General features: G+C 42.6%; 1 protein-coding gene across 2 annotated transcripts; it reads right to left on the bottom strand.

Annotated features, from left to right (window-relative positions):
- Positions 1–1,528: 1,528 nt before the first annotated feature.
- Positions 1,529–14,946, bottom strand: LOC115174028 (beta-soluble NSF attachment protein-like). Of its 2 annotated transcripts, XM_029732669.1 has the most exons (10): positions 14,747–14,946; positions 12,377–12,456; positions 11,873–11,989; positions 9,773–9,819; positions 9,199–9,276; positions 7,292–7,432; positions 5,175–5,279; positions 5,006–5,074; positions 3,061–3,111; positions 1,529–2,864 (listed from the first exon to the last, which is right to left on the bottom strand). In XM_029732669.1, the coding sequence occupies exons 1-10, from the start codon at positions 14,842–14,844 to the stop codon at positions 2,763–2,765; spliced, it is 888 nt and encodes a 295-aa protein (XP_029588529.1). In that variant the 5' UTR covers positions 14,845–14,946; the 3' UTR covers positions 1,529–2,762. The 2 variants fall into 2 exon arrangements, with proteins under 2 accessions (XP_029588529.1, XP_029588615.1); XM_029732755.1 differs by lacking the exon at positions 9,773–9,819 and having other exon boundaries at positions 14,747–14,912.
- Positions 14,947–16,344: the final 1,398 nt, after the last annotated feature.

Genomic DNA, 16,344 nt, shown 5'->3' with positions numbered 1-16,344 from the left:
TTTGCACACTCTTTGAATTCTCTCAACTAGCTTCATGAGGTAGTCACCTGGAATGCATTTCAATTAACAGGAGAGCCTTGTTAAAAGTTAATTTGTGGAATTTCTTTCTTAATGCGTTTGAGCCAATCAGTTGTGTTGTGACAAGGTAGGGGTGGTATACAGAAGATAGCTCTATTTGGTAAAAGACCACATCTTTTACAGCTGGGCAGCTCAAATAAGCAAAGAGAAACAACATGATGGATTGTCAATCCGGAAAATGTCAAGAACTTTGAAAGTTTCTTCAAGTGCATTTGCAAAAACCATCAAGCGCTATGATGAAACTGGCTCTCATGAGGACCACCACAGGAAAGGAAGACCCAGAGTTACCTCTGCTGCAGAGGATAAGTTCATTAGAGTTACCAGCCTCAGAAATTGCAGCCCAAACAACAACTGTTCAGAGGAGACTGTGTAAATCAGGCCTTCATTTATTATTTTTTATTTTACCTTTATTTAACTAGGCAAGTCGGTTAAGAACAAATTCTTATTTTCAATGATTGCCTAGGAACAGTGTGTTAACTGCCTTGTTCAGGGGCAGAAAGACAGATTTTTACCTAATCAGCTCGGGGATATGATCTTGCAACCTTTCAGTTACTAGTCCAACGCTCTACCCACTAGGCTACCTGCCGCCCCTTCATGGTTGAATTACTGCAAAGAAACCACTACTAAAGGACACCAATAATAAGATAATTGCTTAGGCCAAGAAACACGAGCAATGGACATTAGACGGGTGGAAATCTGTCCATTGGTCTGATGAGTCCAAATTTGAGATTTTTGATTCCAACGGCCGTGTCTTTGTGAGATGCAGAGTAGGTGAAGGGATGATCTTTGCACGTGTAGTTCCCACCGTGAAGCATGGAGGATGTTTGATGGTGTGGGGTGCTTTGGTGACACTGATTTATTTAGAATTCAAGGCACACTTAACCAATATGGCTACCACAGCATTCTGCAGCGATATGCCATCCCAGCTGGTTTGCGCTTAGTGGGACTGTCATTTGTTTTACAACAGGACAATGACCCAACACACCTCCCGGCTATGTAAGGGCTATTTGACCAAGAAGGAGAGTGATGGAGTGCTGCATCAGATGACCTGGCCTCCACAACCACCCGACCTCAACCCAATTGATATGGTTTGGGATGAGTTGGACCGCAGAGTGAAGGAAAAGCAGCTCAGCATATATGGGAACTCCAAGTCTATTGGAAAAGTGTTCCTCATGAAGCTGGTTGAGAGAATGCCAAGAGTGTGCAAAGCTGTCAAGGCAAAGACTGGCTACTTTGAATAATTTCAAATATAAAATATTTTGATTTGTTTAACACTTTTTTGGTTGTTACATGATTGTGTTAGTTTATGGCTTCTATTATTCTACAATGTAGAAAATATTGGTAGTGTCCAAACTTTTGACTGGTACTGTACATCAAACTGCGTGGAATGTAGGTCTTCTGATGGGTTTTCCTTTATGTGTTTGACAAAAAGCAATATCAGTACTGAGACTTAACAGAGAATTATAGATGTCTTTATTACTGTCCATTCTCACAGACCAAATAAAAAGGGCACTCTTCCACCTGAAAGAAGCTTGATATGCAGGCTGACTGCCCCCCCCCCCCCCCAACATCAAGGGGGGCTCAGTTCATCACTACTAGGAAAAGTTGCACAATGCTATAAAACTACACACAATGACATGCAGTTCTGCTAGTTGCCAGCAGGAGGGCACACTAGTATACACCAACAAGGGTACAACTTCAACACGAGTTACTTCTAAACTCCAGCCTGTTATTTCAGTGTGACACTGCACTGGCAAGAGGGCAATTCATTTTCTTAGCTCCTCCTCCTTCCCCCCCTTTGCTCTGCATTAAAAAAAAAGAAGCTTTTTTTACACAAGCAGAATTAGGAAGTCACATCACATTGGCAGGTAAACCAAAACATTTGTAAAGATTATATTTGTAGAGAACACCCTCATGAATAATACAGAATAAGATTCTATGGAGAAAAAAATAAAGCCAACTTTGGATACTGCATTTCCCATATGCTTTCTGGTCATGTCTTGATTGTCTAACTTTTGATGTTTATCAATTGTCATCAATAAGACATTTTTCCTGGCTGTTTTGGATATGAAACAATTCATTGCCATCACTCAGGCTAGAATTCTTTAGTTTACAACAACCATTTATGATATTGGAAGTAATGGACATTTCCTTTCTAAACCCTTTAAGACATTTTCAAGTTGGAAGCCAAGGAAAGACAATGGAAATAAGCTTACAACATCATATTTAAATACTCATTTCTAGATTAGTCACATGTGCTAAACCTATAGAATAATTAATTACAACTGTACAAATCATGCAGTGTTTATGCATTAGTAGAATGCCTCTGCCCTACTGAGGTTACTCACCACTAAACAGGAAATGTACAGGCTCTATCCTCCATGAAGAGGTACGACTGTAGATCCACATCCTAACTAGGGTTTGGCGATATTAATACAAGAGCAACTGATAACGTCATATAATAGAATTCAACATAACATTCGGAATGAACAGGGTACACGTACTCTTCTACAGATTCTCTATAGGCCTACACTTTGCAGCTTAAGTTAACTTGTAACTAACTCATACGGTAACTATAAGAACCTGGACATTGCACAAAAACAATGTGAGATGAGAGTGTGGGGGAGGGGGGGTGGCATGCCATGATGTGTGCCCCTGTGGTGATATGTTCCCCCGGTGTAGTCTCACTTCAGGTCCCCCTCATCCCCCTGGATGGTCTTCTTGATGCGCAGAAGCATGGTAGTCTGCCATTGGTCCAGACGAGAGATGGAATCAAACTCTTTAATCTGAGGAAGGGAATAAGATGAAGTCTAAGAACCTGTTCAAATAAAGAAATCCACCCCCCCCCCCCCCCCATTAAAGAATTGCATACTGAATGACTAATCATGAAAGACATGTACTGAAGACCTGACTTTCACTAATTCAATTATAAGCAACGACAAAGGAGCTAGCCTGGTGAATCAATCCAAAATGAAGACTTACTGCTTCAGTGAAAGCTTCACAGTTCTGTTCCTCATGAGCATCCAGGAGTTTCTGTAAAACAGTGATTTAAGGTTGTCATGTGGCTTCCACAAAATGGCTGCCATGCACCAGAGGTAGGTGGTAGACATTGGCAGTGGATGACATGTCATACTATGCAAGTGCGTTGCTATCTATTATACTGTAACTTCAATCCGTTACCCTGACCAACACCATAATGCAGTGCTCCTCAATTGGAAGCCCACAGGTAAGTTTATTTGGCCCCCTACTCATTCAAGGGTTTTTCTTGAAATTTTACTATTTTCTACATGGTAGAATAACTGAAATAACACATGGAATCATGCATTAGCCAAAAAAAAAAAGTTTCATCAAAATGTATTTTATATTTGAGATTCTTCAAAGTAGCCACCCTTTGCCTTGACAGTTTTGCCCACACTTGGCATTCTCTCAACCAGCTTCACCTGGAATGTTTTTCCAACAGTCTTGAAGGAGTTACCACATATGCTGAGCACTTGTTGGCTGCTTTTCCTTAACTCTGCCGTCCAACTCATAGCAAACCATCTCAATTGCCGTGAGTTTGGGCGATTGTGGATGCCAGGTCATCTGATGCAGCACTCTCCTTCTTGGTCAAATAGCCCGTACACAGCCTGGAGGTGTGTTGGGTCATTGTCCTGTTGAAAAACAAATTATAGTCCCACTAAGCGCAAACCAGATGGGATGGTGTATTGCTGCAGAATTCTGTGGTAGCCATGCTGGTTAAGTGTGCCTTGAATTCTAAATAAATCACAGACAGTGTCACCAGCAAAGCACCATCACACCACCACCTCCATGCTTCACGGTGGGAACCACACATGTGGAGATCATTCGTTCACCTACTCTGCGTCACAAAGACACGGCGGTTGGAACCAAAAATCGCACATTTGGACTAATCAGACCAAAGGACAGATTTCCACCAGTCTAATGTCAATCGCTCGTATTTCTTAGCCCAAGCAAGTCTCTTCTTATTATTGGTGTCCTTTAGTAGTGGTTTCTTTTCAGCAATTCAACCATGAAGGCCTGATTCATGCAGTCTCCTCTGAACAGTTGATGTTGAGATGTCTGTTACTTGAACTCTGAAGCTTTCTTTTGGGCTGCAATCTCTGAGGCTGGTAACTCTAATGAACTTATCCTCTGCAGCAGAGGTAACTCTGGGTCTTCCTTTCCTGTGACGTCCTCACGAGAGCCAGTTTCATCATAGCGCTTGATCGTTTTTGCAACAGCACTTGAAGAAACTTTCAAAGTTCTTAATTTTCCATATTGACTGACCTTCATGTCTCAAAGTAATGATGGACTATTGTTTCGCTTTGCTTATTTGAGCTGTTCTTGCCATAATATGGACTTGGTCTTTTACCTAATAGGGCTATCTTCTGTATACCACCCCATACCTTGTCATAACACAACTGATTGGCTCAAACGCATTAAGGAAAGAAATTCCAAAAAGTAACTTAAGGCACATCTGTTAATTGAAATGCATTCCAGGTGACTACCTCATGAAGCTGGTTGAGAGAATGTCAAGTGTGCAAAGCTGTAATCAAGGCAAAGGGTGGCTACTTTGAAGAATCTCAAATATAAAATATATTTTGATTTGATTAACACCGTTTTGGTTACTACATGATTCCATGCGTGTTATTTCATTGTTTTGATGTCTTCACTATTATTCTACAATGTAGAAAATAGTAAAATTAAAGAAAAACCCTGGAATGAGTAGGTGTCCAAACTTTTGACTGGTACTGTATGTGACCATATACTAATGTAAGCAAGGTTTGAAATTAGGTTTTAGTCAAATATCTGACCCCCTGACTATCTGTTTAAGAAAAACGATCTGCCTGCAGCTGAATCTAGTTGATGATCCCTGACAAAGGGGATACAATTAACAAATAGAAGGCTTTTGACGGAGTCACCGACCTACCTTCAACAGTTTGCACTCTCTTGAGTCTGAAAAAGCTGGGAACATCTCCTCGTACTTCTCCACAGCAAGCTGCAGAAATTAATGATCAGTCAAATTACTGCTTTATTTAATGAGAAAAGGACTGAACCCTCTGGTCTAGTGGACATGATGCTGCTAATTGCTAACTGACCTTAGCGTTGAGTTCATCCACGATGAAGTGACACAGAGAAGCTTTGAAGAAGTACTCTTTGGCGCTGTATTTCAGCAGGGGGTTATCCATGGTGCTGGATCCCACCTGGAGAGAGAGACACACAATGTTGATTCACTGTGTTCATCCATTTAAAATTGGGAAACCACTAATATACACATCAGTTTCTGTTCACACTAGAGGTCGACCGATTAATCGGAATGGCCGATTTCAAGTTATAACAATCGGTAATCTTTTTTTTTTTTTTTTTTACACCTTTATTTAACTAGGCAAATCAGATTAAGAACACATTCTTATTTTCAATGACGGCCTAGGAACGGGGGTTAACTGCCTTGTTCGGGGGGGGGGGGGGGGGGTTCGTTTTTGCAACCTTCCGGTTACTAGTCCAATGCTCTAACCACCTGCCTTACATTGCACTCCACGAGGAGCCTGCATGGCAGGCTGACTACCTGTTACGCGAGGGCAGCAAGAAGCCAAGGTAAGTTGCTAGCTAGCATTAAACTTATCTTATAAAAAAACTATCAATCTTAACATATTCACTAGTTAAACTAGTAATATCATCAACCATGTGTAGTTATCTAACGTGTCCTGCGTTGCATATAATCGATGCGGTGCCTGTTAATTTCTCATCGAATCACAGCCTACTTCGACAAACGGATGATGATTTAACAAGAGCATTTGCGAAAAAAGCACTGTCGTTGCACCAATGTACCTAACCATAAACATCAATGCCTTTCTTTAAAATCAATACACAAGTATATATTTTTAAACCTACATATTTAGTTAATAATGCCTGCTAACATGAATGTGTGTCACCTCTCTTGGCTTCTGTGCAAGCAGTCAGGGTATATACAGCAGTTTGGGCCGCCTGGCTCATTGCGGACTGTGTGAAGTCCATTTATTCCTAACAAAGGCCGTAATTAATTTGCCAGAATTGTACATAATTATGACATAACATTGAAGGTTGTGCAATGTAACAGGAATATTTAGACTTAGGGATGCCACCCGTTACATAAAATACAGAACGGTTCCGTATTTCACTGAAATAATAAACGTTTCGTTTTGGAAATTATAGTTCCCGGATTCGACCATATTAATGACCCAAGGCTCGTATTTCTGTGTGTTATTATGTTATAATTAAGTCTATGATTTGATATTGCAGTCTGACTGAGCGATGGTAGGCAGCAGCAGGCTCGTAAGCATTCATTCAAACAGCACCTTCGTGCGTTTTGCCAGCTGCTCTTCGCAATTCTTCAAGCATTGTGCTGTTTATAACTTCAAGCTATCAACTCCCAAGATTAGGCTGGTGTAACCGATGTGAAATGGCTAGCTAGTTAGCGGGTGCGCGCTAATAGCGTTTCAAACATCACTCGCTCAGAGACTTGGAGTAGTTGTTCCCCTTGACCTACATGGTTAACGCTGCTTCGAGGGTGGCTGTTGTCGATGTGTTCCTAGTTCAAGCCCAGGTAGGAGCGAGGAGAGGGACGGAAGCTATACTGTTACACTGGCAATACTAAAGTGCCTATAAGAACATCCAATAGTCAAAGGTATATGAAATACAAATCGTATAGGGAGAAACAGTCCTATAATAATTATAGCCTAAAACATCTTACCTGGGAATATTGAAGACTCATGTTAAAAGGAGCCACCAGCTTTCATATGTTCCCATGTTCTGAGCAAGGCACTTAAACGTTAGCTTTTTTACATGGCACATATTGCACTTTTACTTTCTTCAACACTTTGTTTTTGCATTATTTAAACCAAATTGAACATGTTTCATTATTTATTTGAGGCTAAATTGATAGTATTTATGTATTATATTAAGTTAAAATAAGTGATCATTCAGTATTGTTGTAATTGTCATCATTACAAATAAATTAATTAAAAATGTAAATATATATATATATAATCAAAAAAATAAAATACAAAAAAATAAATACATTTAAGTAAAAAATAAAAACCGGCCGATTAATTGGTATCGGCTTTTTTTTTTGGCCCTCCAATAATCGGTATCGGCATTGAAGAATCCTAATCGGTCGACCTCTAGTTCAGACACACATGCGCACACACACAAGAATGCATGCAGAGGTGGGACACACCTGTTCGTAGATCTCGATGGCCTTGGCGTATTGTTCCAATTGAGCAGCGTAGGCCCCCACCTTCAGCAGACACTTGTTGGCAGAACTGTTGGACTCCTCTCCTTTGTAGTAGTCTGCTGCCTGCTCATAGTGGGCGATGGCCTAGAGCAGGACCAAAACAGTTTGAGTAAAGATCCAGAAATTGCAAAGGAATTGTATTTCTAATGTACACTTTTTTTTATCACCAATAAGGAAATGAAACTGAAATTGGTCAACTATTCCAAATAATGTACACTGCTCAAAAAAATAAAGGGAACACTTAAACACAATGTAACTCCAAGTCAATCACACTTCTGTGAAATCAAACTGTCCACTTAGGAAGCAACACTGATTGACAATAAATTTCACATGCTGTTGTGCAAATGGAATAGACAACAGGTGGAAATTTTAGGCAATAAGCAAGACACCCCCAATAAAGGAGTGGTTCTGCAGGTGGGGACCACAGACCACTTCTCAGTTCCAATGCTTCCTGGCTGATGTTTTGGTCACTTTTGAATGCTGGCGGTGTTTTCACTCTAGTGGTAGCATGAGACGGAGTCTACAACCCACACAAGTGGCTCAGGTAGTGCAGCTCATCCAGGATGGCACATCAATGCGAGCTGTGGCAAGAAGGTTTGCTGTGTCTGTCAGCGTAGTGTCCAGAGCATGGAGGCGCTACCAGGAGACAGGCCAGTACATCAGGAGACGTGGAGGAGGCCGTAGGAGGGCAACAACCCAGCAGCAGGACCGCTACCTCCGCCTTTGTGCAAGGAGGAGCAGGAGAAGCACTGCCAGAGCCCTGTAAAATGACCTCCAGCAGGCCACAAATGTGCATGTGTCTGCTCAAACGGTCAGAAACAGACTCCATGAGGGTGGTATGAGGGCCCGACGTCCACAGGTGGGGGTTGTGCTTACAGCCCAACACCGTGCAGGACGTTTGGCATTTGCTAGAGAACACCAAGATTGGCAAATTCGCCACTGGCGCCCTATGCTCTTCACAGATGAAAGCAGGTTCACACTGAGCACGTGACAGAGTCTGGAGACGCCATGGAGAACGTTCTGCTGCCTGCAACGTCCTCCAGCATGACCGGTTTGGCGGTGGGTCAGTCATGGTGTGGGGTGACATTTCTTTGGGGGGGCCGCACAGCCCTCCATGTGCTCGCCAGAGGTAGCCTGACTGCCATTAGGTACCGAGATGAGATCCTCAGACCCCTTGTGAGACCATATGCTGGTGCGGTTGGCCCTGGGTTCCTCCTAATGCAAGACAATGCTAGACCTCATGTGGCTGGAGTGTCAGCAGTTCCTGCAAGAGGAAGGCATTGATGCTATGGACTGGCCCACCCGTTCCCCAGACCTGAATCCAATTGAGCACATCTGGGACATCATGTCTCGCTCCATCCACCAACGCCACGTTGCACCACAGACTGTCCAGGAGTTGGCGGATGCTTTAGTCCAGGTCTGGGAGGAGATCCCTCAGGAGACCATCCGCCACCTCATCAGGAGCATGCCCAGGCGTTGTAGGGAGGTCATACAGGCACGTGGAGGCCACACACACTACTGAGCCTCATTTTGACTTGTTTTAAGGACATTACATCAAAGTTGGATCAGCCTGTAGTGTGGTTTTCCACTTTCATTTTGAGTGTGACTCCAAATCCAGACCTCCATGGGTTGATATATTGGATTTCCATTGATTATTTGTGTGATTTTGTTGTCAGCACATTCAACTATGTAAAGAAAAAAGTATTTAATAAGATTATTTCTTTCATTCAGATCTAGGATGTGTTGTTTAAGTGTTCCCTTTATTTTTTTGAGCAGTATATTTCACTCTTGCTATACACAGATTAACACCTTTTTAGTCCATATACTATATTAGTCCATATACAACGTACCTTCTCTATATCCACCAGTTCTGACTCGTAGATCTCTGCGATGGTGATGTGGTGTTTGGCTGCGATGGTGAACCTTCCCTGGATGAGCAAAACACAGGACAGGAATCAATATGGGAGCCAGGAGTTTTACCTTACTAATGTGGCCAGACAAGGAAATACTCTGGGTCCTGATCATTAAGTGGACAGAGGCGAGAAATCATCACTAAATGACGTTACGGAGAAGAGCCACTCCAGTCATAAATACAGCTATAAGTATACAGACAGCCAAGTCCTTTAACTTAACCTGCATCACAATACAAATGTTTCAGTTGAAATGGCCTTGAGACATTGAGTGTCCACGCTGTACTAATGATACAGAGTGCGAGAGAGGAGCGTCCTCAAGGGGACCAGGCTACACTCTAGGCAGGGTGCTAGTGAGAGAATAGCATTGGAAGTAAAGAGGAAAACCGGCATTATCAGAACATTTTTACAACTACGGCTAAAAGGATCAATCCTGACAAGAAAATCATCTGTGATGACAATGCATTATCTGGTTCTGGCCAAGCATGTCCCCGTCTCTGAGAGTCTGTCTTACCATGTCTGTGTATATATCAACGGCTGCATTTAAGCACTTGATAGCCTCTATTGGCAGCATTAAAGGAAGAGGGCAGAGTTAGATTGGTAGAGAAAGTTTCAGATAGAGCAGGTTAGATACATATTACAACAGTCAAAATGTTCACATCCAAAAGGAGAGTTCTGGAAAAAAGTGAAAGCACAATAAATTAATTTGCATTACGATTATTTTGTCACCTCTGAGCTTCCATTTCGTTTTCTTAGTTTAGGTCAGAGTATGTGAGCAGAGCGAGGTGCAGAGCGAGGTGCAGAGCGAGGTGCAGAGCGAGGTGCAGAGCGAGGTGCAGAGCGAGGTGCAGAGCGAGGTGCAGAGCGTGCCCAATTTGACTGGAGCACGGCGCAAGATTGCCAAAGGCTGGAGCGTTGGCCTTCTCTCCCGTTCCAAATCCGCTCACAATATAAAAACTCTACATCCCTGTCCAGCCTGGCAAAAGGGTGTTTAGCACACCCAGTGGCTCTGCCAGTGTAGAGAGGATATACTCTGCTGCTGACCTGCTCTCCAGACACCATCGCATGAGCCTGAAGCCACTCACTGGCCAAACTAGTGTTTCTAAAGATGAATTCAAAGGCACTGTAGACTGAGCCTAATAAGGCATTTGTTGTTTAATTTGTATTTAATTCCAAGTCACAGCCTATAGGCGCAATTTATAGACTATGATTTAACACAACAAAATGCTGTTTAAATGCCGAGTGCTTAATGTCTCCGAGTCCCTACCAGCCTAGTGTGTCACACTTGCAAATATTTCTCAATGCATTTCTTTATAGGCTATAGACTTGAAATCATTTGAAAAATATAGCCTAAATAATTTAAGGCTGTCTGGCTCCTGACCTATTTAGAGTGTTTATATGCCGTTTAATATGACATGTAGCCTATTTGAAATGATGAGGGCTTCTTACATTCACTTTTTCATGTTTATAATAATACTTTTCATTCAAATCATATAGTTTGGATTCAATACTTCAAAACCAAATGGTAGGTCTAAGTAGTCACAAATTGATGGGTGTTGGTTACATTGTAATGTTAATGAATGGAGAGAATTTGGAGTGGCAGTTTCTTTCTTCCTGTGAGTGAGGAGCGTTTTTTAGCGGAATGGTTGGAAAGGACTTCCGACCGCCCAACTCTGCTCAAATACTCTGGTTTAGGTTATCATCTGAAAATGTCATAAATCTTATATAATATTCATTGTATTGTACTCCAGGGTTAGTTCAAGGTTACATAACATTCAATCACAATTTCTCCTTGCATCTGGCTGTGTATTGAATCTAGCTAGGAGGATATACGCTAGGCTACAGTAGGCTATAATTCCATCGCCACCACTGCTGGTGGCTGAGCGGCAGCCGGGGTTTTATTAATAAATCCACTTCCAGTCAGACAGCATGGCAAACTACCCTCAATAATAACCACCCCATGGTGGGGACTCCAGCCCCACGGCTCTACAGTATTAATCATACCAAAGGTGGAGAGGGAGCACTGGAGAGCTACTCAATTCTACTCCATTCAATTCAATAGATATTTATTGTATGGTACTCAAGTACAATTGGTTTGCAACATAGCAGGGCTCTATCTCCTCTGATCTAACCCTGGGGTAGATTATGATTGGCCCACGTCAGATACAAACAGACAACCTATACTGGGTGGCCTGATTTCTGACACTACCAGAGAGACGGGGACATATCACACGTCACTAAGAAATGACTGGAATTGTCCCTGTAGACTTGCTTCTCTGTAGAGCCCAGTCTGCTCCAGTTACAGCTCTAGTGCCTCAACTCCCACTGCTGCCTGTGGATCTGACTGACTCATACCACTGACTTCTATTAGCCCTGAGAAATGAACACCAACATCAGATTCACTACATGTTCTTGCTGCTTTCATATGGGACAAATGTAGAAAATTAAAGTTAAAGCAGGCTGTTTGGGGAGAATTACTGCAGTCAAGTGACTGATTGTGTGGTGCATGTTAATTACTGATTATTTTGACTTTCTTCTGCATGTACTGTATGCATGTTATCATGTTACCCTGCTTGCTGACCACATTGACTGATTGGTTGGTTGTGTGTCTCACCGTTGGGGTCAGACTTCTTGAAGGCGTTTCCTGCATCGATGAAGCTCGTGGCCGAGTCGTGTTTGTTCTGGAGCTGCATGTGGATCCGGGCGGCCTGGCAGAATGCATTACCAGCAGCTGGACAGACAGAATGACACACACACAAGTAATATGAAGCAAATTCATTGGGCCCTCCAAGAATAGTGTTCCTCGAGGCCCTCCAAGAATAGCACTGCTCTACTACAGTTGTAATGACTCCCTCCCGCCACAGAGGGCAGCACATTGCCACAGTCTCATGTGTATAGGCTACTAGAAATTACAGACATCTAGCCCATCTATAGAGTCAACTGGAAAAAGGACAACTGCGTCTTCCTAAACTGACAGCTTTTAAATAACGTTTCAGTTTTAATTAAAACCTTCGTCAAAGATGCACACACACCTCGGCTCTGACACAATAACTAATGGGCAAATCATTCCATCAAGGTCAACTGTGTTTAGTGTGAAATAGCGCAGACAGAAGTGTACCGTTCCAGTTCTTGGCCATCTTGAACATGTTGGCTGCTCTGCAGTACATTTCACACGCCTCCTCCACTTTATGAGGTCCGCTGTAGAGAGAAAAATACATAGGATTAACAGACCACGACACAATGTGGTGGAAAATATCTGAAAATGCAGTGCTTTCATCAACCAAGCACTTTCTATTGACCAGGCTCTTATGCTGAATAGAGTGAAGACATCAGTCAGCTGACCATGTTGGACAGTGCTGATATAGATTTCTCTCTGATCTACTACCAGACCTGACTCCCTATGAGTTTCCTCTAGCTGTAGACGAATGATGCTCTGACCAGGATGACATCATTGGGTGCGTTCGACATCGCTGACGACTTTTAATCATAAATAACTACTCAATATTATTTGTGGATCAGTCAGCCAGTCTCAATTTATCCATTATACATTATGGTTTTGATGCTCTTGAACACAGCCATTGTCTTCATCATACAGGCACCCTGAGCATACAGTGGAGAAAATATGTTGTGGGTCACTTCTTAGACTTAAAGCAACAATGCACTGAGTCATAGTCCCATCTCACACTCTCCTTAGCCTGATCAAAACAGAAATCACTGTCCACACCACAGATACGCTACCCAGTGTCACTGCCTACTCAAATCAATGTCCCCAATCTGACTGAATGCACAATCACTCACATAGATAGAACACATTGTACACAGCTGGTGATTAGCATCTCATGGGACCAATAAACACACGGTTTCATAGAAACCAGTGTTTTTAAAGGCTTCATCCGTGTTCCTCTGTTGTGTGTAGATTCTAGATCAAGCAGGCTACGCCCTACCCTGCGTCCGGCTATGCCCTACCCTGCGTCCGGCTATGCCCTACCCTGCGTCCGGCTATGCCCTACCCTGCGTCCGGCTACGCCCTACCCTGTGTCGGTCCTTATTTGATGCAGCATACCAGACATCCTTATTTGATGCAGCATACCAGACATCCTTATTTGATGCAGCATACCAGACATCCTTATTTGATGTCTGGTATGCTGCAAGTTTGACAGCTGTTCCTGTTGATTAGATCTCTAGCTACATGGCCTAGTTGCAGTCAAAAACAGAGTGTTAAATTACATTCAGTCATTGATCATACCAAATTAAACACTCTCCTGACAATCTACACAGTAACAATGCATTACTGATGCCAAATGGATATAGCTAAAACTGATATGATTGTCATTACAGCATGTTAAATGGTTTTCCACCGATATAGTACAGTAGAAAGACTGTGCCCTGAGGCCAGACATAGGGATGCTTTTCTCTAATGAGGGTGAGTAAAATGTGTCAGATTGAGACCTCTACCATTACATTGCTTTGCTTTCCCCCTTAGGGGGCGCATTTGAGAGCCATTTAATTAAGACGCAATTGGATGTCTTCCAGGAAAAAAAATGCAGTAAGTCTTAGTGTATGTACACAACAGTATTCTTCTGTTCACTAATATTGTACGGTACAGACAGGCTACTAAATTGGGGATCCTCCCAAGTCTGGTTGGCTATATGCACCAGAGACTAACCTGACTGTCCTGCATTGCAGTTGCCTTAGAATTGGCAGACATCTACTCCTCTATTGGAATAAATTACTGGCAAATGCATTTATAAATGTCACACAAGGGTGGCATATAGGATTACACTTATAGATATATACACTCAAAGGGTTGGAATAAAAACCAAGACCGAATTGATGTGCTGTATCAAATGACCCTATATTTTATTTTTTTATTTCTTGTGAGTAGGCGTTAAAAAATGCAATTAGAACAATTAAAATGTATGCATGCATGTTGGGCCTTAGCCGTTTTTAGCTAGCTTTCATTGCACAGGCCCAAGAGTCGTGAACAGCTGCTAGGTTGTTTACACACACTTGAAAAGGGATTAATTTATCTGGTTTGTGGTAGACAGTGTCAGTAGCTACACTTATATGATGTGCACAAATCATCCAAAAGATGCATAGGTAGCTAGTTAACATCAGCGCCACTGCCCAAATTCGACAGAGTGCCGTTGTCTGCATATTTCAAGGCTTAGTGTAGCTGACTAGATAGGTCGTTTTAGATAGTGCTAATTAGAAGGCTCCATGGCATTGCTAACTAGCCAACTGGTTAAACTCAGACTTCATGATGATGTAGCTAGCTACTAGCTCGTTATTTTTATGATAAGTGTTTACTACGGCATGCTTAGACTGAGGCATGTACATTTTATAGCTACATGGCCTGGTGCCAATGATTAATCTCTAACGGTAGCTACAAATAATACCCAGAGAGTTTGATTTAGCATGCTTACTGATGATGCGCTAGCTAACGTTAGCCGTATTGACATCGTTCTTGCTGCTGCAGCGTTCTTACCCAAACATGCCTCCCAAGAACGAGCCAGACGTTTTCACTTTCTTGTCAGCGTCAGCCATAAGCTGAATCGCTTCCTTCTCTTTCCCCGAGTTGTCCATGTTTTGATTTTAACGGTGCAAATGCTAGCTAACAGTCAGAGAGTACCCGCATCAAGTTCTAGTAATGAAGGATTACAGTCGATGGTTTTATTTAGCGTAGGCGTGTCCTTGCAGTAGCCGCCAAGGGAATCATGGGACTGAGTTTCCATCTAGGCAAAAAACGTTACCCTTATGAGTAGTTAAACTACAACTCCCATCTAAAAAATGAATTCATTAAAGCCCAGACATTTCTGATCATAGAGTAAAACAAGTTCTTGGACGCAAAATACATTACATAACCAAAAGTATGTGGACACCTTCTCGTCGAACATCTTATTCCAAAAATCATGGGTATTAACATGGAGTTGGTCCTCCCTTTGTTGCTATAACAGCCTCCAGTCTTCTGGGAAGGCTTTCCACTAGATATTGGAACATTGCTTCCATTCAGCCACAAGAGCATTAGTGAGGTCAGGCACTGATGTTGGGCGATGAGGCCTGGTATGCAGTTGGCATTCCAATTCATCCCAAAGGTGTTTGATGGAGTTGAGGTCAGGGCTCTGTACAGGCCAGTCAAGTTCTTCCACACCGATCTCAACAATTTCTGTTGACCTCGCTTTGTGCACAGGGGCATTGTCATGCTGAAACAGGAAAGGTCCTTCCACAAAGTTGGAAGCACAGAATCGTCTAGAATTTCATTGTATGCTGTAGCATTAACATTTCCCTTCACTGGAACTAAGGGGCCTAGCTCGAACCATTAAAAAACAGCCTGCAACCATTATTTCTCCTCCACCAAACTTTACAGTTGGCACTATGCATTGGGGCAGGTAGCGTTCTCCTGGCATCCGCCAAACCCAGATTCGTCCATAGGACTACCAGATGGTGAAGCGTGATCCATCACTCCAGAGAACATATTTACGCTGCTACAGAGTCCAATGGTGGCGAGCTTTAAGCTACTCCAGCCGACGCTTGGCATTGCGCATAGTGATCTTAGGCTTGTGTACGGCTGCTCGGCCATGGAAACCAATTTCATGAAGCTCCTGAAGAACAGTTATTGTGTTGATGTTGCTTCCAGAGGCAGTTTGGAACTCATAGTGTTGCAACAGAGGACAGCGCTTCACTACTAGGCAGTCCCATTCTGTGAGCTTGTGTGTCCTACCACTTTGTGACTGAGACGTTGTTACTCCTAGAAGTTTCCACTTCACAATATCAGCACTTACAGTTGACCGGGCAGCTCTAGCAGGGCAGGAAGTTGATGAACTGACTTGTTAGAAAGGTGGCATCCAATGACAGTGCCACATTGAAAGTCACTGAGCTCTTCAGTAAACCCATTCTACTGCTAATGTTTGTCTATGGAGATTGCTGTGTGCTTTATTTTATACACATCAGCAAAGGGTGTGGCTGAAATAGCCAAATCCACTAATTTGAAGGGGTGTCCACATATGCTATACATACAAAAGTGTCTCCTATCATCACACCTAGACATTAAGAGAAAGCTTTAGTCTGTTTTCATCATTGAGCACT

The sequence above is a fragment of the Salmo trutta genome, chromosome 1, assembly GCF_901001165.1.
Source record: "Salmo trutta chromosome 1, fSalTru1.1, whole genome shotgun sequence".
NCBI classification, from domain to species: Eukaryota; Metazoa; Chordata; class Actinopteri; order Salmoniformes; family Salmonidae; genus Salmo; species Salmo trutta.
Note: the sequence above shows the minus strand (reverse complement) of the source record. Positions and strands in the feature narration are given on the sequence as shown.